At 42.2% G+C, this 23,770-nt stretch overlaps 2 protein-coding genes across 2 annotated transcripts in view; one reads left to right on the plus strand and one right to left on the minus strand.

The window, feature by feature from the left end:
- Positions 1-5,439: 5,439 nt before the first annotated feature.
- On the minus strand, positions 5,440-14,185 carry DEGS1 (delta 4-desaturase, sphingolipid 1). Its single transcript, XM_082615476.1, has 3 exons — positions 13,970-14,185; positions 8,691-9,433; positions 5,440-5,948 (listed from the first exon to the last, which is right to left on the minus strand). Exons 1-3 carry the CDS (start codon positions 14,049-14,051, stop codon positions 5,802-5,804), a joined length of 972 nt encoding a protein of 323 aa, XP_082471602.1. The 5' UTR covers positions 14,052-14,185; the 3' UTR covers positions 5,440-5,801.
- Positions 14,186-14,318: 133 nt separating this feature from the next.
- TP53BP2 (tumor protein p53 binding protein 2) overlaps positions 14,319-23,770 on the plus strand; it is a 194,343-nt gene continuing 184,891 nt past the window's right edge. Inside the window, exons 1-2 of the mRNA XM_082615459.1 lie at positions 14,319-14,420; positions 15,899-16,276. The gene's annotated coding sequence lies outside the window, so the exon portion shown is untranslated. The remainder of the gene's footprint in view (positions 14,421-15,898; positions 16,277-23,770) is intronic.

The following is a 23,770-nucleotide window of genomic DNA, read 5'->3' on the forward strand; positions in this document are numbered from 1 at the left end:
TCTGTCTTTTGAAGAAAATTCTAAGTGTGTGCCCCAGACCCCCTCGGACCCGTTCCTTTTGATCTTCGTGTGCCAGTTCACACACGCCTGTTATAGCAGCTACCTTCTGAGCAGCAGTGATGCATTCACTTGTCAGCATCTGAAAGCTTCCCCTCTGCTGGGTCCAGTTATTTGCTTTATGAACCATCTGCCAATTTGGATTAAATTCGGCAAAAACAAACTCCATTTTCAGATGACGATCCCCATTCTTCTTCTTCCTCTACCATGTCATCAATTTTCTAACCAAAAAGTACCGGCGTGCTCTGACCTGCATATCCTTCTGTTGTCAAATCCTGCTCCTTTTTCCAACGGGGGCCCTCCCTGGGTTGTTACCACACTCTGTTTTGCTAATCCCCATCGCAGACCTCACCCTCAGCCCGGTGGGGGTCTCTGGCTTTGATGTCTTCAGGCCTCTGCTGCCACCTCTCCTCCACTCTGAGCCCCCGTTGCAGGTGCCCCCCTCACCCTTGTCCTGTCTCAGAATCAGATACACCGAGACGGTCTCCGGGGTTTAGCGCTGTTGGGTTTCTGAGGGTAAAGGTTTTTCAGGGCCTTCCCAGCCCTAGGGTTAGACTATCCTTGCTTCATTTCAAATGACTAAGGCTCCTGGAGAGTTCTCCTAAGAAGACAAGAAATAACACATTTCCCTCCTTATCCAGGCAAAGAAACTTCTGAGTCAGCTGGGCCAGCGGAACATCAAGAGCACAGGTGTGGATGGCCCTGCCGCTCGCAGCACACACCCCTCACGCTGATTTCTCGGAACCTCCGTGTCTTCATGTGAGCATGTGGGATATGGTATCTCTCTCCCCCAGGCCAACGTGGATTAAAATGCGAGCCTGTGGGGCTTCCCTGGTGGCGCAGTGGTTGAGAGTCCGCCTGCCGATGCAGGGGATACGGGTTCGTGCCCCGGTCTGGGAAGATCCCACATGCCGCGGAGCGGCTGGGCCTGTGAGCCATGGCCGCTGAGCCTGCGCGTCCGGAGCCTGTACTCTGCAATGGGAGCGGCCACAACAGTGAGAGGCCCGCGTACCGCAAGAAAAAAAAAAAAGAAAAAGCGAGCCTATGGGGACAGTCTGGCAGAGTTCAGACACTGATCAACGGTACTGTTGTGTGCCCTCCATTCAGTTCCAGCCACGTCGTGACTCTCCTGTGTAAGGCACTGAGTCCTTTGTTACTGAATTCTTTCATTTTTTAAAATTTTTATTGGAGTCCAGTTGACTTACAATGTTGTGTACGTTTCAGGTGTACAGGAAAGTGATTCTTTTCCCGTATAGGTCACTACAGAGTATTGAGTAAAGTTCCCTGTGCTACACAGTAGCTCCTTGTTAGTCATCTATTTTATATAGTAGTGTGTGTATGTTAATCCCAGTCTCCTAATTTATTGCTTCCCCTCATGTTTCCCCTTTGGTAACGATAAATTTTATTTCGAGTACTGTGAGTCTTTCTCTTTTGTAGAAAAGTTCACTTGTATTATTTTTTTTTTAATATCATGTAAGTTTCAGGTATACAACAAAGTGATTCACAATTTTTATTTATTTAAAAATATTTATTTATTTATTTATTTATGGCTGTGTCGGGTCTTAATTGCGGCACACAGGATCTTTCATTGTAGCACACGGGCTTCTCTCTAGTTGTGGTGCATGGGCTTAGTTGCTCTGCGGCATGTGGGATCTTAGTTCCCCGACTAGGGATCGAACCCACATCCCCTGCATTGGAAGGCGGATTCTTAGCCACTGGACCACCAGGGAAGTCCCATTTGTATCATTTTTTATTAGATCCCACATATAAGTGATGTGATGTTTGTCTTTCTCTGACTTACTTCACTTAGTATGATAATCTCTGGGTCCATCCACGTTGCTGCAAATGGCTTTTTTTTTTTTTTTTTTTTACTTATTTATTGTATTTATTTTTGGCTGTGTTGGGTCTTCGTTGCTGCATGCACGCGGGCTTTCTCAAGTTGCGTCGAGTGGGGGCTACTCTTCATTGCAGTGCACAGGCTTTTCATTGCAGTGGCTTCTCTTGTTGTGGAGCACGGGCTCTAGGCGCACGGGCTTCAGTAGTTGTGGCACGCAGGCTCAGTAGTCGTGGCTCGCAGGCTCTAGAGCACAGGCTCAGTAGTTGTGGCACACGGGCTTAGTTGGTCCGCAGCATGTGGGATCTTCCCGGACCAGGGCTCGAACCCGTGTCCCCTGCATTGGCAGGCGGATTCTTAACCACTGCGCCACCAGGGAAGCCCAAATGGCTTTATTACTGAATTCTGATTCCATTTGCATATCCCAGCACTAGAGCATCAGCTCCTTAACTGGGGACCATGATTTGTCTTTGCATCCTCTCTGCCTAACGCAGTGCCTGGCCAAGTACCTGTAGAATGAATAAGTAAGTGCATTTTCACTTTGGATTTAAACCTTAGTGTTTCATATTAGAATTTAGATGGGCCCTTTCCTCAGCTTCTGCTGAAATGCTTGATCTTTCCAAGGAAGCTAAGGCAGTGTTGAAGTGAGGCCCTCATTTCTGGTGCTCACTGCACCTGGCAGCCGCCCGCTCGGCACACACCCCTCCACAGCCTCCGTCTCCGAGCTCACCTGCATCTACCCAACCCTTATCCTGCACGAGGATGAGGTGCCACTCACGTAGGGTATGATCAACGCCCTCATTAAAGCAGCCAGTGTGAACGTCGAACCTTTCTGGCCAGGTTTGTTTGCAAAGGCCCTGGCCAAGGTCAACATCAAGACACTTATCTGCAACACAGGGGCTAGTGGCTCTGCCCAGCAGGAGGTCCTGCCCCGATGGAGGACAAAATGGGAGCAAAACAAGACGGCTCTGAGGAGTCTGACGATGGCGTAGGCTTTGGTCTTTTTGATTAAATCTCCTTTGTATTATGTTCAATAAAAAGCTGACCTCTTAAAAAAAATAAAAAAGAATTTTAGATCGTTAAGTCAAAAACCCCCAGAGATCTAGCCAGAACTGCTGGCACACAGGAAGGGATGGACAAGACAGTGGAACGAAAGCACATGTGGTAACGCATGGGAACTATGTTTTCCTTCCCGCTCCCGTTGCAGGACTAGGCTCATTAGACAAGCCCTGTGAAGCATGGTCAAGAGTCTGGGTTCTGGAATCACTGTCTCAATCTCAGATCCTGTCTCTGCAACTCACTAAGTGTGACCTTGAGCCAGCTACTCTCTGAGCCTGTCTTCTCGTCTATAAAATGAAGATATTAATAGTACTACCTACATCACAGACATACTGAGAATGAAATAAGATAATGCATAAACTTAGTTCAGGGCTCAGTGAATAATAAGAATTCTCAATAAATGGCCAGTGTTCAGTGGACTGACTACACACTCAAAGGTTATTCAAATGCCCTGCATCTTTTGTTTTTTAAATTAATTAATTAATTAATTAATTTTTGGCTGCGTTGGGTCTTCATTGCTGCACACAGGCTTTCTCTAGTTGCGGCAAGCGGGGGCTACTCTTCGTTGCAGTGCGCGGGCTTCTCATTGCAGTGGCTTCCCTTGTTGCGGAGCACGGGCTCTAGGTGCGCAGGCTCAGTAGTTGTGGCTCGCGGGCTCTAGAGCGCAGGCTCAGTAGTTGTGGTGCACGGGCTTAGTTGCTCTGCGGCATGTGGGATCTTCCTGGACCAGGGCTCGAACCCATGTCCCCTGCATTGGCAGGTGGATTCTTAACCATTGCTCCACCAGGGAAGCCCTTGTTTCTGTTTTCAATGAAAAGCTTCTCAAGTTTAAGGATAGCCTCTGTTGGTCTCTCTCCATTCATTAAGCACTTACTTTGAGCCAAGCACTGTTCTTGTTAGGGTTGGGGAACAGAGAAATAAAAGATCATCCCTGCCCTTAAGAAATTACAGCCTCAGGGGAAAGCAAACTGTGTGTATTTACAAAACAGTATGTGGACCACAAATGAGATAAACACTGGTTGGAGAGTCCAAAACGTGGCACCTGACCTGCTGGCGAGAGGGATGGGCTACCAAATACTGGTGTGAGCCCGAAGGACCCAGACGAGGAATGGGGAAAGGGAATCTAAGCAGAAGGGAGAACTCGTGCAAAGCTACTGAACCATGTCTCAAGACCTATCCTTGTGCCTTCAAGGCTCTGCTGCCCAGCCTTCCTAGCGCCCTGATTCGTAGGTCTCTGGAAAAGTCACCGCCAGTGACAGAAAGAATGGCCCAAGCTGGCAGATGGAAGCTAGACTGGCCTGGAGACCGCTAGGAGGCTGAAACCTCCGTCAGGCCAGAGGTCATGTAAGCAGAACTGGCAAGTTTTGGGAAGGACAATGAGGCAACCCCCTCTACGGACCAGGAAGGAAATGGAACTGAGAGGAGGCTGAGCTGGCAGATCTGGGGGTTTTCAGCACTTGCCTGGCAGCTGAGCCACTGAAGTTCTACAGCAAAGGGGAGTGAGTGGAGGAGGGCTGTTAGTGTCAAACCCAAGGGGAGGTTTCACAGATACTTTTACTGACTGAGCCCGTACATCTGAATTGTAAAGTTGGTTCTATTATCACTCTAAACGTTAAAGCAAAGGGTCATTAAGCAACAGTTTGAAGACAGTAGGAATTTTCCCAGGCAAGAGGATGAGGAAGGGAAAGCAAAGCACTGTCTCCCCAAATTAGGTCTGTGAAAACCCAGTCCTTCTGAGGGTGAGTGCTGTACTCTTCACCACCTGCATGTGAAACTGCAGTACAGCTGGGAATCATAAAGGTAAGAATTTTATAATATCTGGTATTCAGGATGACAGAGGGTTGGTGTTGTGTACAAATTGTAGACTATTTGATGTTTTGATACCACGGATTACTTTAAAATAGTTCACCAGGGACATCCCTGGTGGTCCAGTGGTTAAGACTCCTCTGAGCTCGCACTGCAGGGGGCACAGGGTTCGATCCCTGGTCAGGGGAAGATGCCGCATGCTGCGCAGCCCGGCCAAAAAAAAAAAAGAAGATAAAAAAATAGTTCACCATATTACACTAAATTTACCCAAATGACACGTTTCAGGTAACCAGGACTGCCAGCCTAACAGCCCTCGATACTGGCTACTTGACACCAACCATCTACCATCAGACCCAACCAGCTTCCGCTGAAATGAAATGACAAGAAACTCTTTATCAGTTAGTTGAGTTGCTTCTATTGAGAGTCCATGCATCTGAAAAGGAAGTTGAATGTTCTATGTGATTAAATTCAATAATGCCTTGACTTATGAATAGGCTGTGCAGGACTCAGCACTGTCTAATTTAGGTTCCATGTATTGATACAACAGAAAAAATTAAAAATGAGTCATTTGGCTTGCAGTGAAAGATATTTCCAGGCCTTTTTAAATTTTAAAGTAAGCTCACCCCCAGTACTCTGGTTATAGTGTAAAGACAGTAAAATTTAAAAAAATATGATAAACACTATTTATTGTGATCAACAGCTCAGTTTATTAGGTGCTTTAATAAAGTAAATCCTTATAGTGAAAACAACATACTAGAAATAGCTTTTGAAAAGCTATTTTTTTATGATATGCTTACAAAGTGTCAGACCTAAGTGAAAACATCCACCACGGTGGTAATACAATGAACAAGTTTCCTGTCAGTAAAGCTGCACAGATAGGCTGACTGTTTACAGCCAGATTAGCTTCTTGATACCATGAAGATCAGACTTCGAATTTGTAGGAGGGCAGCTTCTAAACATCGCTGGTCTTTTTAGTAATGCAAAAATTCCACTTTCTCAGCTGTTCTGGAGTTTCAGAGAGGAATTCCGTTGGCCTTAATGACATTTACTCCAGAACCATGCTGCCTTTTTGATGCCTCTTCACCCTCGAATAGGGACTTATTGTATCATCCATCACAAAATCATACAGTACTTTTATCCAGGAATTGTAGTGGGGGAGGCTGTCATAGTACTCAGCTGCTATCTTCCTCACCTAGAAGGGAAAACACAGCAAGATGAGTGAGTGCTGAGTCCTATTACAGATGACAGATGAACGTCTGACACACACACTCAGGAGAAACCATGAGACTTTCTCCTGCCTCCCTCTCAAATAAATAAATAAATAAAAGCAGCAGCTTTGGGAATTCTAAGCAAAAAGCAGCTTACATTTCAGCCGTAACATATACTTGATCCTCTAGAATTACTGACGTTCCAACAAGCTCTGAGGGACTAAATATACTGGTTTACTTGTAAAAGTTGGCAGCTGGAATCTTTAACAACAAATACTTGCAATCCAATCAGCTTGCTGCTTTTAAGTGTTGTACTGCATGGCCGCCACTGTAGGGTTTAAAGGCACCACTTGATCCCCTGCCATTAAGAAACCTACAAATACTGATCAATTATTGTGGCATGCCAGTTAGAAATTAATCACTTATCAAGTGTGCAATTCAGCCATCTCAAGTTGAGAACGTCTTTTTAAAGAAGGACTACTGCCAGTGTGATGAGCAAGCAAAAGTAGTTACTGCTGAGTAAGAAAAAATTCTGTGGCTTCAACAAAATGTACAAAAACTACCCTAATAAATCCCGAAGGAAAACAAAAACACAGAATCCAAGATGTTGAAGAGAGACAGCACGAAAAACATAGAAAAAATTAAAGAACCTTGTTATTGCTAACAATATTCTAAAATTGATTACAGCGATGGCTGTACAACTCTGAACAATCTAAAAACCATTAAATTTTAAATGGATGAATTGTATCTATGAGTTACATCTCAATAAAGCTGTTAAAAGAAACCTTGCTATACATACCTGTTAACTAACTACGTGACAGTTATATGCAACATAACTACTGCAGCACACCATAGAAAAAGCAGGAAGGGGCTTCCCTGGTGGCGCAGTGGTTGAGAGTCCGCCTGCCGATGCAGGGGATACGGGTTCGTGCCCCGGTCCGGGAAGATCCCACACGCCGCGGAGCGGCTGGGCCCGTGAGCCATGGCCGCTGAGCCTGCGCGTCTGCAGCCTGTGCTCCGCGGCGGGAGAGGCCACAGCAGTGAGAGGCCCGCGTATCGCAGAAAAAAAAAAAAAAAGAAAAAGCAGGAAAAGGAAGACTTAAGAGAACTCTGAGAACATTTGTTAGTTTAGCTAAGCAACAGGAAGACAGCGTGGAATGGAGTGGGAACTCACTACTCACTGATGAACCATGGGCCCTGGGTCAAGTAATGTTTGAGCTAAACAGTTCAGGGACTGTTCAAGAAAATTACAAGTCAAAGTATGTGGCTTATATTGGAAAAAATTAATTATTTTGCTCCGAAGGTGACTGGCTTTCTCCTTAAACCATAACCTCTTAAAATATAAAAATGTACTGTCCTAGTCAGGGAAGAGGCAAGCAAAGGTGGGCGCACTCTTCAGGCCAAAATGACACAAAGTCGCTGCGCTAGCACATTACACCGGTTTCAAAGCTGTCTTCGGCCGGTTGTGTGGTGTTTTCCCCCATTGTATTTTGAAAAATGTAAAACCGACAGAAAAGTTGAAAGAACAGAAAAACCAACACCCATATGCCCTTCACCTAGGTCCACCAACTGACACTATGTCACGGCCACCTTCCTTCTCTCCATATATAGTACACACCACATACTTTGCTCTTTCTTTGATGAAAGAAAGCTGCAGACATTACACGAAAATTAACCCCGAATACTTCACCCCTAAGTATTCTATACATGTCTCCTAAGAACGAGGACATTCCCCGACAAAACCATAATACCATTACCACACCCAAGAAATTTAACACTGACACAGTATTATGTATTACATGGTCCAGATTCAAAATTTCCCCACTAACTCAATGTCCTTTCTAGATTTTTCTTAATTGGCAATCCAATCAATAATCAAACGTTATATTTCACTGTCATGTTGTATACGAGTCTGCAGACAGTCAACATTTAAAAACTGAAGAGGAAATCTATAAAATTTGGTTGGGTGGATATGATAGCAAAATAGCTATGATAGCTATGGTTCCCTTATATCACAGCTAAAAAATAAAAATAAAAAAAAACGGATATTACACATCATACCACTTCCCCTTTTTAGAATTACGGAAACATTTTTTTGGTAATGGAATTGTAAAAGCTATCCATTCTGAGGACGGCAAGTCTAATAAGAGAACTCATCAAAAATACAACTGAAGTTTGGAGAGGACCATCCTTTTTTGGGAAGGGTGAAAGGATGAGTGTCAATGTGCTGTCTTTCATTTACTCCACAAAAGACACACTGAAAGTCCATGTGACAGGAAACAGATGGTCCCCACCTGTGGGAAGTCTGTGGTACTGGAAACTGAAGTTCACTTATTTTGCAGAGCGATTATGGAGGACCTCTGTATTTCACAACAAACCAACACAAACCTTAGCTAAGTTTAACAGTGATAAAGGTTATGTGAACTTTTGCTCCCTTTACAGAGGGAATTCATTCTCTATTTCTGAATTACTTTACATGTTAGCCAATTTTGCAGATCCCCCAACATTCTAAACCAGACGTGTTACCGCTAGGCTTAGGGATCCAGGACAGTGAACTCTTTGTAAAGTTAGGCTGGCCAACTCAGGACTTGGACTCTTGATGTTTTCTTTGATGAACAGCCCAGATGGACGAAATATACTAGATCCCATTTTAAATGAGCAAGTCAAGAGTAATTTTGATCATATAACCATCAGAAATTAGAACATGTATCAAATCCTTTACTTACCAGGGGAAGGCTTTTTCCGGGAATGTTGGGGAAGTCATGGTGTTCATTATGGTAACCCACATTGAAGGTGAGTAAATTCAGAGGCCCATAGTATGAGTAAGTTTCATGTCCTTTTAAGAACATGTAATGTTCAGCTATAAAATGTCCAGAGATTGGGTGCAAACCTAGGCCAAGTAAGGATGCTGCCAACATGTAGACTAAAGATTTAATTCCCAAAACGTAGTAAATCGCAACGTCAAAAGTGATCTGGATCACAGTATTGATGATTTCCAGATAAGAAATTGGTTTGGGGTTGATGAACAGAGGTCGAAAAGCATAAAAGAGAGGTTGAAGAATAACCCATATAAACTTTCTGAAAGTGGTACAGAAGAACCAGCCTTCAAAATCAGTTGGAATGTCCACATCGATGCCATCACCTCCGAGGTATCGATGATGATCCATGTGATACCTCTTAAAGGAAACTGAATATGGAACACCAATAGGGAGATTAGCAAATATTCCAAACCAACGATTCCGCATAGGTTTGCATTGGCCAAAGGCACTATTGTGGGAAACTTCATGAATAGCCAGAGTCATTGAATGATTAATGCAGCTGCCAAAGGCATATGCCCAAAATAGGACCCATTTCCAGTCCAAGTCCTTTACTAAGTAAAATGCAACAAACTGAGTGAGAACCATCAAAATTACAATCCATATCAAGTTGGAATCAGGTTTCATTAAGGATTTTATCTCTGGATACTTTGCTGTAAGGGAAAAACAAGCAAAAAATCAGAGACTGAGAAAAGTGCACAATAGTTCTGCAATTATAATTAAACTAACATCAATTAACACATCGATTAATTTTTTTTCTTTCTTCAAGTCATTATATGCCCTCTATTAGAGACTTTATCAAATATTTGTCTACTACAGGGAAGGAGTGTATTCAACAGTAAAGTTACTAAATACTATGTCACAACAAATTGAGAATTTATACGGAAAAAAATAAGCCTCAAAATCTAGACTCTCCACAATAACAGAAAGGTAGTCACAAATGAGTAAAGATTTCATGTTATCTAGTTGCCTTTTCACTCCTAACAATTTTTTGTATATTAAATTTGTAAGTTTTACAAAGTGGTAATCATAATCTGGTAAACCTATGTGTCTGACAGATTACAGACTATTACAATATACTTTTATGTAATATATATACAATATACTATATATGCAATATACTTATATACAATATATACATATTATATACAATATATTATATACTTAGATTTCATAATTTCCTTTTTAATGACTAAATCACTTCTAGTTGCCAGTTGTAACTTCTAACCATTTTCCTATTTTTAGACATTCAGATATGTAAATTTTTGCCAATGTAGACTTTTTCTAGTCACCTGGAAACTAGGGTAATTTCCAAAGAACTCTATGGATTCACACCACCCCCCCTTCTTTCTTTCTTTCTGCGTTAAAACTGAACAATACTAATCTGTGTTAGATTATTTGTTGAATTCACATGCAAATATCCAAGTATTATGGAAAGGGCCAGTAATAAAAATCTCTGCATTTCAGGCAAGTGTCGCCTACAGGCAAATGCAGATTCTTCTCAGTATCCTGGCACTCCAGAGATGGAAGCCCAGATATAATGAACATCTTTTGTTTTGTGTGTTGTCAAGTATGTTTGACCCAGGACAGCAAAAGGAAGAAGGACCTTTTTCTTGGGACAGGTCATTCAGAGTGTTCTGGAAAAGATTCAGAAAAAAGAAGAGGAGCTTCACCCTCTTTTCTCTAAATGTGAAATGAAGAATTCAATAAAAGCTTAAAATGCAAGACAGGAAGTTATTTAAGTCTAGTTTTATATATAAGAAATAAGGGTAGTGTTAATTCGAGGTAATTATTCTTGTTTCTTTCCTTTCCCCTCTTCTGTGTCCACTCCCTAACCTCTCATCTTTGTTGGTATTAGTTCATTTCATCAATGTTAACAATTTTGTAGGCAATAGGCCAAAAAAAATAATCCTTTTGAGGGTTACTTTTTGACTATTGATTACTCAATAGGTTTGAGTCTAAAACTAATTACCCTGGGATAAATGAAAAACTCAAATAAGTCATTCATTAAAATACAGGCATTTTGAGCAGTCCTCCAAACATAGAGTAACAAGTGTTTAATTCATTGGTGGATAAGTAATAAATCTTTTGTATTAAAATGTGTTATTTCTGTTTAGAGCTCCAGCATTTTTACCTTACATAAAACTAGATTAAATTGACACGTCTGACAAAGGATAGAAGATAACACACACTTCGTAGTTACTCTAAAATCATGAAACAAAGATGGCACATTTTTCTCAGACAAATCAACTTCCTCCAAGTAATTCTGTACCAAATTTTTGCAAAGCTGTAATAGTATATAAAAATCAATACTAGCATGCCAATATAATTAAATGGGGGGAAAGAATAGTCTTTTCAACAAATGGTGCTGGAACAACTGGTCATCCATGTGCAGAAGAATAAAACTGGACCTCTCTCTTACACCAAACACAAAAATTACAAAAAGGAGCTGAGTACTGATACATGCTATAACATGGGTGAACCTTGAAAACATTACGCAAAGTGAAAGAAGTCAGTCACAAAAGCCCAAATATTTTATGATTTCATTCATAAGAAACGTCCAGAATAAGCAAATCTATAAAAACAGAAAGATTAGTGGTTGCCCAGGACTGGAAGATATGGAGACTGCTTATGAGTACAGGGTTTCTTTTTAGGGTGACAAAAACTTTCTAAAAATTAGATTGTAGTGATAGTTTAAAACTGTGAATACACTATAAAAAGTCACTGAATTGTACACTTTAAATGGGTGAACTTTCAGGACTTCCCTGGCGGTCCAGTGGTTAAGACTCTGCGCTTCCAATGCAGGGGGAACGGGTTTGATCCCTAGTTGGGGAATTAAGATCCCACATGCTCTGCGGCATGGCCAAAAAAAAAAAAGGATGAACTTTATAGTTTGTGAATTATATCTTAATAAGGCTGTTAAAAAAATGCTGTTTCACTGTGGAAGTACAGCAGTAAAAGGAGCATTTCTTGTGATTATCTGACCCACTAATAATGGTCTAGTCCCTAGCCTTCATTAATTTCGTACATAAATTTTGTAAATTTAGCATACAGATGGTGGTTGTTAAACAACATATCCATGTTCTCTGGTGCCTTTCTCCCCCCGCAAAACCTGATACATTTGAGAAATATCTCATCATTTAAGTATAATTTAAACAAGTCTCCAGATTTTTACCTTTCCTGAGGGTATTCCATCTCCACCCCTGAAATGGAACACTGAGCAGTATTTATTTACACCTGCAGGGAAAATGACGTTTTCATTGAGAAATATGTAGTCCTTTTACTTTTCAAGTGAAATGGTCCAGTGATGATAAGTTTGTGGAAAAAAGGTTCAGTGTTGAAATAAGCATGAACAAGCACCTTTTTACTTCCTTGATTTTCTGAATTTTAAATAGATAGCTAAGCTCCAGTATTCAGGAGTTGGTTTTTATAGCATGGATACCAGATTATTCTTAGGTAATGTATTGATCAGGCATAGATAAAATGTACCATATGCTATCTCCTATGTGTGATTTGCAAAACACACATTTTGTTTAAAACTAAAAAGGAAAGCATCCAAGAACCAAACTCTCTTAAAAGGATACCCTTAATGGCAACTATAAACGTTCAAGCTCCCAACTTACTGATTCAATTTTAACAAATCCATTTCAAAGGGATCTACTAACTTTTTTAAAAACAATTTATAAAGTTCTTTAACAGAGTAAAATAGTCCCTAGTGTCAGAAGGATATGGGTTTAAATCTAGATTCCTCCATTTACTAGATCTGTGACCACATGCTACCAAACTCTGGTTCCGCTGTTTGCGGGACTCAAGAGACAAGTATTGGCTGGAAAGGAAAGGTTGCTTTATTCAGGAGGCAGGCAACCTGGAGAAGGTGAACTCCAGTCCAAGAGCCAACTCTGAAGAGTCTGCTCGAACATGAAGTTTTTAAAGGGTTAACTCCTTTCTTTTTGTGAAAACATGAAATTTCTAACATAACCAACAAAAATCAGGGGCTTGTTTTTCTTTTCACTGCGCAAATGGATGCAGAGAAAAAAAACTAGGGGAATACTGTGTATGAGAAAGAATTCCTCCTATTCAATTTACCACCCACTAGTTTCCAGATCTTTGAAAAAATAGCAAAGAGGTTAAAAGCAATGCTTTGGAGGTAATCTAACCCAGATCAGAATCCTCCTCTAACATTTACTTATTCACTCTTACTTCATCTTTAAAACAGGGATAACACCTACCTAATTACTGGGAGGATTAAATTGTGTAATGTTTGTAAAGCACTCAACACAATGCCTAGCTTACTATTAAGAGTACCCTGGGAGAGATGAGAAAATTTTCTATATAATATAGAAGCTGCAAATAGCTGAGCTCCTTACAGCTCTAGAGAGTTGAATAAGGCCTAGTTAACCTGGTGTAAAGGCCCTAAACTAGCAGTCAGGGGACCAGAAGGCTAATCTTGGCAAGTCTTCCATACTTCAGCCTTTTCGTCCACAAAACTGGGGTGGATGAAAAATATATATGAATCTGCCCTTCTTGCATGAGCCTCGTTGCGAGGATCAATGAGAATACCGTGAGCGCAGCAGGATCCGGACCCTGGAACGCTTACCCTTCGGGCCCGAGAAGCCTCTGGGGTCAAACGGGTCGGGTACCACGAGCCCCCTCCCCGGCCCAAGGCGGCAGCCGCCGGCGGCAGGATGGCCTGCTGGCGCCGACCAACGTCCGCGCCGCGCGTGGGCCGCCAGATGCTGCAGGACCACGCCCTGCCGCGCACACGCTCGCAGCCTGGCTCTGCCGGGGCCGGCTACCGGGAGAGGGAGGAGGAGGGAGAGGAGGAGGAGGGGGAGGGGGAGGAGGGAGACGGGGACGGGGAGGAAACGGTGCCGACCGGCGGCACGAGAATGTCTAAGCGAGAGGATCTACCCAAGGGTGGCCTAGTCGCGGGGACCCGGCTCTGAGCAAACCCTGGCCCCGACCGCATGCCCGCGCTTGGGGGCGCGCCTGCGCGCGGTGGGACAGGGGAGCGCGGGGATCCCTCCCTCCCTCCCGCTCCGGCCCAGCACCTCCCCCGGCTTTTCCCGCGCGGCCAGGCGGCCGGGGCGTCGGGACGCGGCAGGGAGTCGACTCTTAACCGGCCTCAGACGCGTCCCGGTGGCGGGAGGCCGCGCACGCACATAACGGGGCGCGGGCCCGGACCTCACCCAGGATCTCCTGGCGCCGACTGGCGTGAGGCTGGTCGGTGTAGACCCACTCGAAGTCTTCCCGTGAAACGCGGTTCCCCATGGCGGCGGCGGCTCGCGGGCCAGCTGCCGGCTCTCGCTCCGGGCCGGGATCCTCCGAGGCGGAGGCGGAGATGAAAGCGAAGGCGGCGGCTCCGCGACTGGTGTCAGCTGGCTGCTGCGGAGCTGTAGAGCAGTCGCCGACCGGGGCGGAGCCTCGAGGCCCCGCCCCTCCGGCGCCAACCACCACCACCCCCGCCCCGGAGCGTGGCAGGCCGGGCGGAGGCCCCCGCGGTGGGTGGGAATCTGCGGCTCACTGGCTGGGGGTTCTGAGATGCTGTGACTCGGCGACCGGCTGGGAGACTGAGTTACTGCAAGTCCCGGCTCCTTGCGGCCTGTCCTGCGCGGTGCCGGTGCCCAAGGCCGGAAAAAGGTGAAAAAGGAAATAAAGGTCTCGAGTTAAATAAGACTGCTCTTTAGCGCCTCGGGGGAAGGTCGGAGCTCGATCACGAGGATCCTTGGTCATAAATAAATGGCGACTCGCCCAAATTTTGTTTGATTTTGAAAAGCAGCTTATTCACTGAGCCGTTTTTGGCTGCCTCCTGGAAATAATACCTCAGGAAAAAATGCGGAGCTTGTGGTGATTAAGAGCTAATTAAGAAAAAGGAAATCACTCTTGTTGAGGGTGAAAAATGATGAGGAATTTGTTGTTTTGCCTGAATTATTCTTGTGTGACTATTTCTCTTACAAGGTGATTGCTCAGCCTTACATCTGTCACAGAAGTCGTTTGAACCACCACCTCTTTCTGAAAGAGAGGACATTTTGTTTGAAAATTAATGACCACTTTTCCATTAAAAAAGAAACTTTGACTAAGATTACAAAAAGGAAGATAACCAACAGGGTGTTCTTATAATAAAACACCACACACACACACACAAAACCACAACGAAATCTGATCAAACCCCTAGATCCAACTACTAATGTATAGAAAATAGAAAGAACAGAGAAGCATGTTAAACTACACCATAGAGATAGAATCAGCAAGATCTTGACTGTGCGAAACTCTATAGGACAACATCCTGGGTGCTTTAATAAATAAAACTCAAGGGAAACAAAAGAGGGAAAACCTACAGATTAAAAGGGGCTTTAAAAACATCAATCGACTGCAACGTATTGATCTTATTTAGATTGTAATTCAAATTGTCAAAAGCTTTTAAAATTGACATGAGATCATTTAACTCATATCGATTAGATGTGTGATGATATTGAGAAATTATTGTTAATTTAAGTGTGATAATAGTGTTATATTATGGTTACATTGTTTTTGTTTTTGTTTTTGTTTTTTGAAGTCCATATCTATTAGCGTTTCATACCAGGGGAAAAAAAACCTCAGACAAACTAAAACAAACACATAATGGCACATGCGATTAACCTTACAGTGTCATGCTATGCCACACTAAAAAAAAAAAAAATAAGGTCTTTATGTCTTAATAGATCTCCAAAACGTACTGTTAAATGCAAAACACTGGGTATGGGCTGGGGCATGGAGTAATGCATATGTAATATGTGTTTCCTTGGATATGGTTTAAAAAAACAATATAGGTTTAGAAAGACAACCAAGAAATGATTGTTATTTTAAGAGAGTAAGTGGGAATCTAGGGGAAAGGGTTGGGAGGGAATGTTTTCACTTAATCCTTTTCACCTTTTACATTTGAATTGAATGTGGATTTTGACATTCTAAAGAAAAGGAAAAGAATTGGCTACAGGATTTTTGCGGGGATCAACAAGTATTTTCATTACACATAGGCATGTTTCTTTAGTGTGGACTTTTTTTTTTTTTTTTTTTTTTAGTGTGGACTTTTAAAAGTTTTTAATGTGTTATCTTTCATATCTTTTCCTTACTCCTGCCAGGTAGTTTATCCTGAAGCAATCATACCAGTTATTCTAGAAAGGCACTATCTGGTTTGCTGTTAAAAGCTGTGGGTGAGGACTTCCCTGGTGGCGCAGCGGTTAAGAATTCGCCTGCCAGTGCAGGGGACACGGGTTCGAGCCCTGGTCCGGAAGATCCCACATGCCAAGGAGCAGCTAAGCCCGTGTGCCACAACTACTGGGCCTGAGCTCTAGAGCCCGCGTGCCACAACTACTGAAGCCCGCGCGCCTAGAGCCTGTGCTCTGCAACAAGAGAAGCCACCACAATGAGAAGCCCGCGCACCACAGAGAAGAGTAGCCCCCGCTCACCGCAACTAGAGAAAGCCCGCGCGCAGCAACGAAGACTCAACACAGCCAAAAGTAAGTAAATTAAAAAAAAAAAAAAGCCTTGGGAGAATCCCAGGAGGAAATATCAGACAATGCAGTTTTCAGAAGAGGGCAGGCATACCTGTGAAATCAAGGTGTTCTTCCATGTGGATTTTTCATCTTCCATTTTTTTTTTCTTTTTGCGGTATGCGGGCCTCTCACTGTTGTGGCCTCTCCCGTTGCGGAGCACAGGCTCCGGATGCGCAGGCCCAGCGGCAGGCCCAGCGGCCATGGCTCACGGGCCCAGCCGCTCCGCGGCATATGGGATCCTCCCAGACCGGGGCACGAACCCGCATCCCCTGCATCGGCAGGCGGACTCTCAACCACTGCGCCACCAGGGAGGCCCTTCATTTTCCATTTTTTAAAATTTTTGAATGGGCAATTCATTTTTTAAAAATTGAGGTATAATTGATTTGCAATATTGTTAGTTTCAGGTATACAGCAAAATAATTCAGTTATATATATAAATATATTTTCAGATTATTTTCCATTATAGATTACTACAAGATACTGAATATAGTTCCCTGTGTAAATTCTTGTTCCTTATCTATTTTATATATAGTCGTATCTGTTAATCCCATACTCCTAATTTATCCTCCCCCTCTCCCTCCCCTTTGGTAACCATAAGTTTATTTTCTATGTCTATGAGTCTGTTTCTGTTTTATTAATAGATTCATTTGTATTATGTTTTAGATTCCACATATAAGTGATATCATATCATATTTGTCTTTCTCTTTCTGACTTCAGTTAGTATGATAATCTCTAGGTCCATCGATGTTGCAGCAAATGGCAATATTTCATTCTTTTTATGGCTGAGTAATATTCCATTGCATATATATATGTACTACATCTTGTTTATCCATTTCTCTGTTGATGGATACTTAGGTTGCTTCCATGTCTTGGCTATTATAAACAGTGCTGCTGTGAACATTGGGGTTCATGAATCTTTTTTTTTCCCCTCAACTTCAAACATATCAGTTATTTTTTGTTTGTTTGTTTATTTGAGTTCTAATGAACAAGAAACTTTGGGAAGGAAAAGCAAATAACATTCTTACCTGAGTAATCAGATCATAGTATTAATGGTTAATTAAATTATACTTAATACTTTTGGAGGTTACAAACCCTTAGAGAATATTATGAAAACTATCTTCTTTCCAGAGAAACACACATACACAAAACGTAGTATACAATTTGGGGGAGCAGGTAGTATTTACATACTTTTTGAAGCCCATAACACCTTAGTTTTCTTTTTTTTATTAGTTTCTGCTTTATAACAAAGTAGATCAGTCATTCATATACATCTGTTCCCACATCCCTTCCCTCTTGCGTCTCCCTCCCTCCCACCCTCCCTATCCCACCCCTCCAGGAGGTCACAAAGCACCGAGCTGATCTCCCTGTGCTATGCGGCTGCTTCCCACTATCTATCTACCTTACATTTGGTAGTGTATATATGTCCATGCCTCTCTTTCGCTTTGTCACAGCTTACCCTTCCCCCTCCCCATATCATCAAGTCCATTCTCAAGTAGGTCTGTGTCTTTATTCCTGTTTTATTCCTAGGTTCTTCATGACATTTTTTTTCTTAAATTCCATATATATGTGTTAGCATACGGTATTTGTCTTTCTCTTTCTGACTTACTTCACTCTGTATGACAGACTCTAGGTCTATCCACCTCATTACAAATAGCTCAATTTTATTTCCTTTTATGGCTGAGTAATATTCCATTGTATATATGTGCCACATCTTCTTTATCCATTCGTCCGATGATGGACACTTAGGTTGTTTCCAGCTCCGGGCTATTGTGAGTAGAGCTGCAATGAACATTTTGGTACATGTCTCTTTTTGAATTATGGTTTTCTCAGGGTATATGCCTAGTAGTGGGATTGCTGGGTCATATGGTAGTTCTATTTTTAGTTTTTTAAGGAACCTCCATACTGTTCTCCATAGTGGCTGTACCAATTCACATTCCCACCAACAGTGCAAGAGTGTTCCCTTTTCTCCACACCCTCTCCAGCATTTATTGTTTCTAGATTTTTTTGATGATGGCCATTCTGACTGGTGTGAGATGATATCTCATTGTAGTTTTGACTTGCATTTCTCTAATGATTAATGATGTTGAGCATTCTTTCATGTGTTTGTTGGCAGTCTGTATATCTTCTTTGGAGAAATGCCTATTTAAGTCTTCTGCCCATTTTTGGATTGGGTTGTTTGTTTTTTTGCTATTGAGCTGCATGAGCTGCTTATAAATTTTGGAGATTAATCCTTTGTGAGTTGCTTCATTTGCAAATATTTTCTCCCATTCTGAGGGTTGTCTTTTGGTATTGTTTATGGTTTCCTTTGCTGTGCAAAAGCTTTGAAGTTTCATTAGGTCCCATTTGTTTATCTTTGTTTTTATTTCCATTTCTCTAGGAGGTGGATCCAAAAGGATCTTGCTGTGATTTATGTCATAGAGTGTTCTGCCTATGTTCTCCTCTAAGAGTTTGATAGTTTCTGGCCTTACATTTAGGTCTTTAATCCATTTTGAGCTTATTTTTGTGTATGGTGTTAGGGAATGATCTAGTCTCATACTTTTACATGTCCCTGTCCAGTTTTCCCAGCACCACTTATTGAAGAGGCTGTCCTTTCTCCACTGTACATTCCTGCCTCCTTTATCAAAGATAAGTTGACCAAATGTGCATGGGTTTATCTCTGGGCTTTCTATCCTGTTCCATTGATCTATATTTCTGTTTTTGTGCCAGTACCACACTGTCTTGATTACTGTAGCTTTGTAGTATAGTCTGAAGTCAGGGAGCCTGATTCCTCCAGCTCCGTTTTTCGTTCTCAAGATTGCTTTGGCTATTCGGGGTCTTTTGTTTTTCCAAACAAATTTTGAAATTTTTTGTTCTATTTCTATGAAAAATGCCAGTGGTAGTTTGATAGGGATTGCATTGGATATGTAGATTGCTTTGGGTAGTAGAGTCATTTTCACCATATTGATTCTTCCAATCCAGGAGCATGGTATATCTCTCCATCTATTTGTATCATCTTTAATTTCTTTCATCAGTGTCTTATAATTTTCTGCATACAGGTCTTTTGTCTCCTTAGGTAGGTTTATTCCTAGATATTTTATTCTTTTTGTTGCAATGGTAAATGGGAGTGTTTTCTTGATTTCCCTTTCAGATATTTCATCATTAGTGTACAGGAACGCCAGAGATTTCTGTGCATTAATTTTGTATCCTGCTACTTTACCAAATTCATTGATTAGCTCTAGTAGTTTTCTGGTAGCATCTTTAGGATTCTCTATGTATAGTATCATGTCATCTGCAAACAGTGACAGCTTTACTTCTTCTTTTCCAATTTGGATTCCTTTTATTTCCTTTTCTTCTCTGATTGCTGTGGCTAAAACTTCCAAAACTAAGTTGAATAAGAGTGGTGAGAGTGGACATCCTTGTCTTGTTCCTGATCTTAGAGGAAATGGTTTCAGTTTTTCACCATTGAGGATGATGTTGGCCGTGGGTTTGTCATATATGGCCTTTATTATGTTGAGGAAAGTTCCCTCTATGCCTACTTTCTGCAGGGGTTTTATCATAAATGGGTGTTGAATTTTGTCAAAAGCTTTCTCTGCATCTATTGAGATGATCATATGGTTTTTCTCCTTCAATTTGTTAATATGGTGTATCACATTGATTGATTTGCGTATATTGAAGAATCCTTGCATTCCTGAAATAAACCCCACTTGATCATGGTGTATGATCCTTTTAATGTGCTGTTGGATTCTGTTTGCTAGTATTTTGTTGAGGATTTTTGCATCTATGTTCATCAGTGATATTGGCCTGTAGTTTTCTTTCTTTGTGACATCCTTGCCTGGTTTTGGTATCAAGGTGATGGTGGCCTCGTAGAATGAGTTTGGGAGTGTTCCTCCCTCTGCTATATTTTGGAAGAGTTTGAGAAGGATAGGTGTTAGCTCTTCTCTAAATGTTTGATAGAATTCGCCTGTGAAGCCATCTGGTCCTGGGCCTTTGTTTGTTGGAAGATTTTTAATCACAGTTTCAATTTCAGTGCTTGTGATTGGTCTATTCATATTTTCTATTTCTATTTCTTCCTGAATCAGTCTTGGCAGGTTGTGCATTTCTAAGAATTTGTCCATTTCTTCCAGGTTGTCCATTTTATTGGCATAGTGTTGCTTGTAGTAATCTCTCATGATCTTTTGTATTTCTGCAGTGTCAGTTGTTACTTCTCCTTTTTCATTTCTAATTCTATTGATTTGAGTCTTCTCCCTTTTTTTCTTGATGAGTCTGGCTAATGGTTTATCAATTTTGTTTATCTTCTCAAAGAACCAGCTTTTAGTTTTATTGATCTTTGCTATCGTTTCCTTCATTTCTTTTTCATTTATTTCTGATCTGATCTTTATGATTTCTTTCCTTCTGCTAACTTTGGGGGTTTTTTGTTCTTCTTTCTCTAATTGCTTTAGGTGCAGGGTCAGGTTGTTTACTCGAGATGTTTCCTGTTTCTTAAGGTGGGATTGTATTGCTATAAACTTCCCCCTTATAACTGCTTTTGCTGCGTCCCATAGGTTTTGGGTTGTTGTGTCTCCACTGTCATTTGTTTCTAGGTATTTTTTTAATTTCCTCTTTGATTTCTTCAGTGATCACTTCGTTATTGAGTATTGTTTAGCCTCCATGTGTTTGTATTTTTTACAGATCTTTTCCTGTAATTGATGTCTAGTCTCATAGCATTGTGGTTGGAAAAGATACTTGATACAATTTCAGTTTTCTTAAATTTACCAAGGCTTGATTTGTGACCCAAGATATGATCTATCCTGGAGAATGTTCCATGAGCACTTGAGAAAAATGTATATTCTGTTGTTTTTGGATGGAATGTCCTATAATATCAATTAAGTCCATCTTGTTTAATGTATCATTTAAAGCTTGTGTTTCCTTATTTATTTTCATTTTGGATGATCTGTCCATTGGTGAAAGTGGGGTGTTAAAGTCCCCTACTATGAGTGTGTTACTGTTGATTTCCCCTTTTATGGCTGTTAGTATTTGCCTTATGTATTGAGGTGCTCCTATGTTGGGTGCATAAGTATTTACAATTTTTATATCTTCTTCTTGGATCGATCCCTTGATCATTATGTAGTGTCCTTCTTTGTCTCTTCTAATAGTCTTAATTTTAAAGTCTATTTTGATATGAGAATTGCTACTCCAGCTTTCTTTTGATTTCCATTTGCATGGAATATCTTTTTCCATCCCCTTACTTTCAATCTGTATGTGTCTCTAGGTCTGAAGTGGGTCTCTTGTAGACAGCATATATATGGGTCTTGTTTTTGTATCCATTCAGCCAATCTGTGTCTTTTGGTGGGAGCATTTAGTCCATTTACATTTAAGGTAATTATTGATATGTATGTTCCTATTCCCATTTTCTTAATTGTTTTGGGTTCGTTATTGTAGGTCTTTTCCTTCTGTTGTGTTTCTTGCCTAGAGAAGTTCCTTTAGCATTTGTTGTAAAGCTGGTTTGGTGATGCTGAACTCTCTCAGCTTTTGCTTGTCTGTAAAGGTTTTAATTTCTCCATCAAATCTGAATGAGATCCTTGCTGGGTAGAGTAGTCTTGGTTGCAGGTTTTTCTCCTTCATCACTTTAATTATGTCCTGCCACTCCCTTCTGGCTTGTAGAGTTTCTGCTGAGAGATCAGCTGTTAACCTGATGGGGATTCCCTTGTGTGTTATTTGTTGTTTTCCCTTGCTGCTTTTAATATGATTTCTTTGTGTTTAATTTTTGACAGTTTGATTAATATGTGCCTTGGCGTATTTCTCCTTGGATTTATTCTGTATGGGACTCTCTGTGCCTCCTGGACTTGATTAACTATTTCCTTTCCTATATTAGGGAAGTTTTCAACTATAATCTCTTCAAATATTTTCTCAGTCCCTTTCTTTTTCTCTTCTTCTTCTGGAACCCCTATAATTCGAATGTTGGTGCGTTTAATGTTGTCCCAGAGGTCTCTGAGACTGTCCTCTGTTCTTTTCATTCTTTTATCTTTATTTTGCTCTGCATCAGTTAGTTCCACTATTTTATCTTCCACCTCACTTATCCGTTCCCCTGCCTCAGTTATTCTGCTATTGATCCCATCTAGAGTATTTTTCATTTCATTTATTGTGTTTTTAATCGATGCTTGATCCATCTTTAGTTCTTCTAGGTCCTTGTTAACTGTTTCTTGCATTTTGTCTATTCTATTTCCAAGATTTTGGATCTTGGAAATAGAATCTTGGATCATCTTTACTATCATTATTCTGAATTCTTTTTCAGGTAGACTGCCTATTTCCTCTTCATTTGTTAGGTCTGGTGGGTTTTTATCTTGCTCCTTCTCCTGCTGTGTGTTTTTCTGTCTTCTCATTTTGCTTATGTTACTGTGTTTGGGGTCTCCTTTTTGCAGGCTGCAGGTTCGTAGTTCCCATTGTTTTTGGTGTCTGTCCCCAGTGGCTAAGGTTGGTTCAGTGGGTTGTGTAGGCTTCCTGGTGGAGGGGACTAGTGCCTGTGTTCTGGTGGATGAGGCTGGATCTTGTCTTTCTGGTGGACAGGTCCACGTCTGGTGGTGTATTTTAGGGTGTCTGTGGACTTTTTATGATTTTAGGCAGCCTCTCTGCTAATGGGTGGCACTGTGTTCCTGTCTTGCTAGTTGTTTGGCATAGGGTGTCCAGCACTGTAGCTTGCTGGTCATTGAGTGAAGCTGAGTGCTGGTGTTGAGATGGAGATCTCTGGAAGATTTTTGCCGTTTGATATTATGTGGAGCTGGGAGGTCTCTTGTGGACCAGTGTCCTGAAGTTGGCTCTCCCACCTCAGAGGCACAGCACTGACTCCTGGCTCCTCAATTTGGGATGATTCGTTGTCTATTCATGTATTCCACAGATGCAGGGTACATCAAGTTGATTGTGGAGCTTTAATCCGCTGCTTCTGAGGCTGCTGGGAGAGATTTCCCTTTCTCTTCTTTGTTCTCACAGCTCCCGGGTCTCAGCTTTGGATTTGGCCCCACCTCTCTGTGTAGGTCGCTGGAGGGCATCTGTTCTTCGCTCAGACAGGACAGGGTTAAAGGAGCAGCCGCTTCGGGGACACTGGCTCACTCAGGCCGGGGGGCAGGGAGGGGCACGGAGTGCGGGTGGAGCCTGCAGCGGCAGAGGCCGGCGTGACGTTGCACCAGCCCGAGGCACGCCGTGCGTTCTCCCAGGGAAGCCGTCCCTGGATCCCGGGACCCCGGCAGTGACGGACTGCACAGGCTTCCCGGAATGGGGGCGTGGATAGTGACCTGCGCTCGCACACAGGCCTCGCGGTGGCGGCAGCAGCCCCAGCGTCCCACGCCCGTCTCTGGGGTCCGTGCTTTCAGCCGCAGCTCGCGCCCGTCTCTGGAGCTCCTCCAAGCAGCGCTCTTAATCCCCTCTCCTCGCGCACCAGGAAACAAAGAGGGAAGAAAAAGTCTCTTGCCTCTTTGGCAGGTCCAAACTTTTTCCCGGACTCCCTCC

The sequence above is a fragment of the Mesoplodon mirus genome, assembly GCF_964341445.2.
Source record: "Mesoplodon mirus genome assembly, chromosome: 3".
Taxonomy (NCBI): Eukaryota; Metazoa; Chordata; class Mammalia; order Artiodactyla; family Ziphiidae; genus Mesoplodon; species Mesoplodon mirus.

Excerpts from the sequence above, each read along its gene's own strand:
- DEGS1 (XM_082615476.1), bottom strand. The coding sequence starts at position 14,051 with ATGGGGAACCGCGTTTCACGGGAAGACTTCGAGTGGGTCTACACCGAC. Across the intron at positions 9,434-13,969 it reads TCGGCGCCAGGAGATCCTGG|CAAAGTATCCAGAGATAAAA; the intron begins GTGAGGTCCGGG and ends TTTCCCTTACAG. Across the intron at positions 5,949-8,690 it reads CCGGAAAAAGCCTTCCCCTG|GTGAGGAAGATAGCAGCTGA; the intron begins GTAAGTAAAGGA and ends TTTCCCTTCTAG.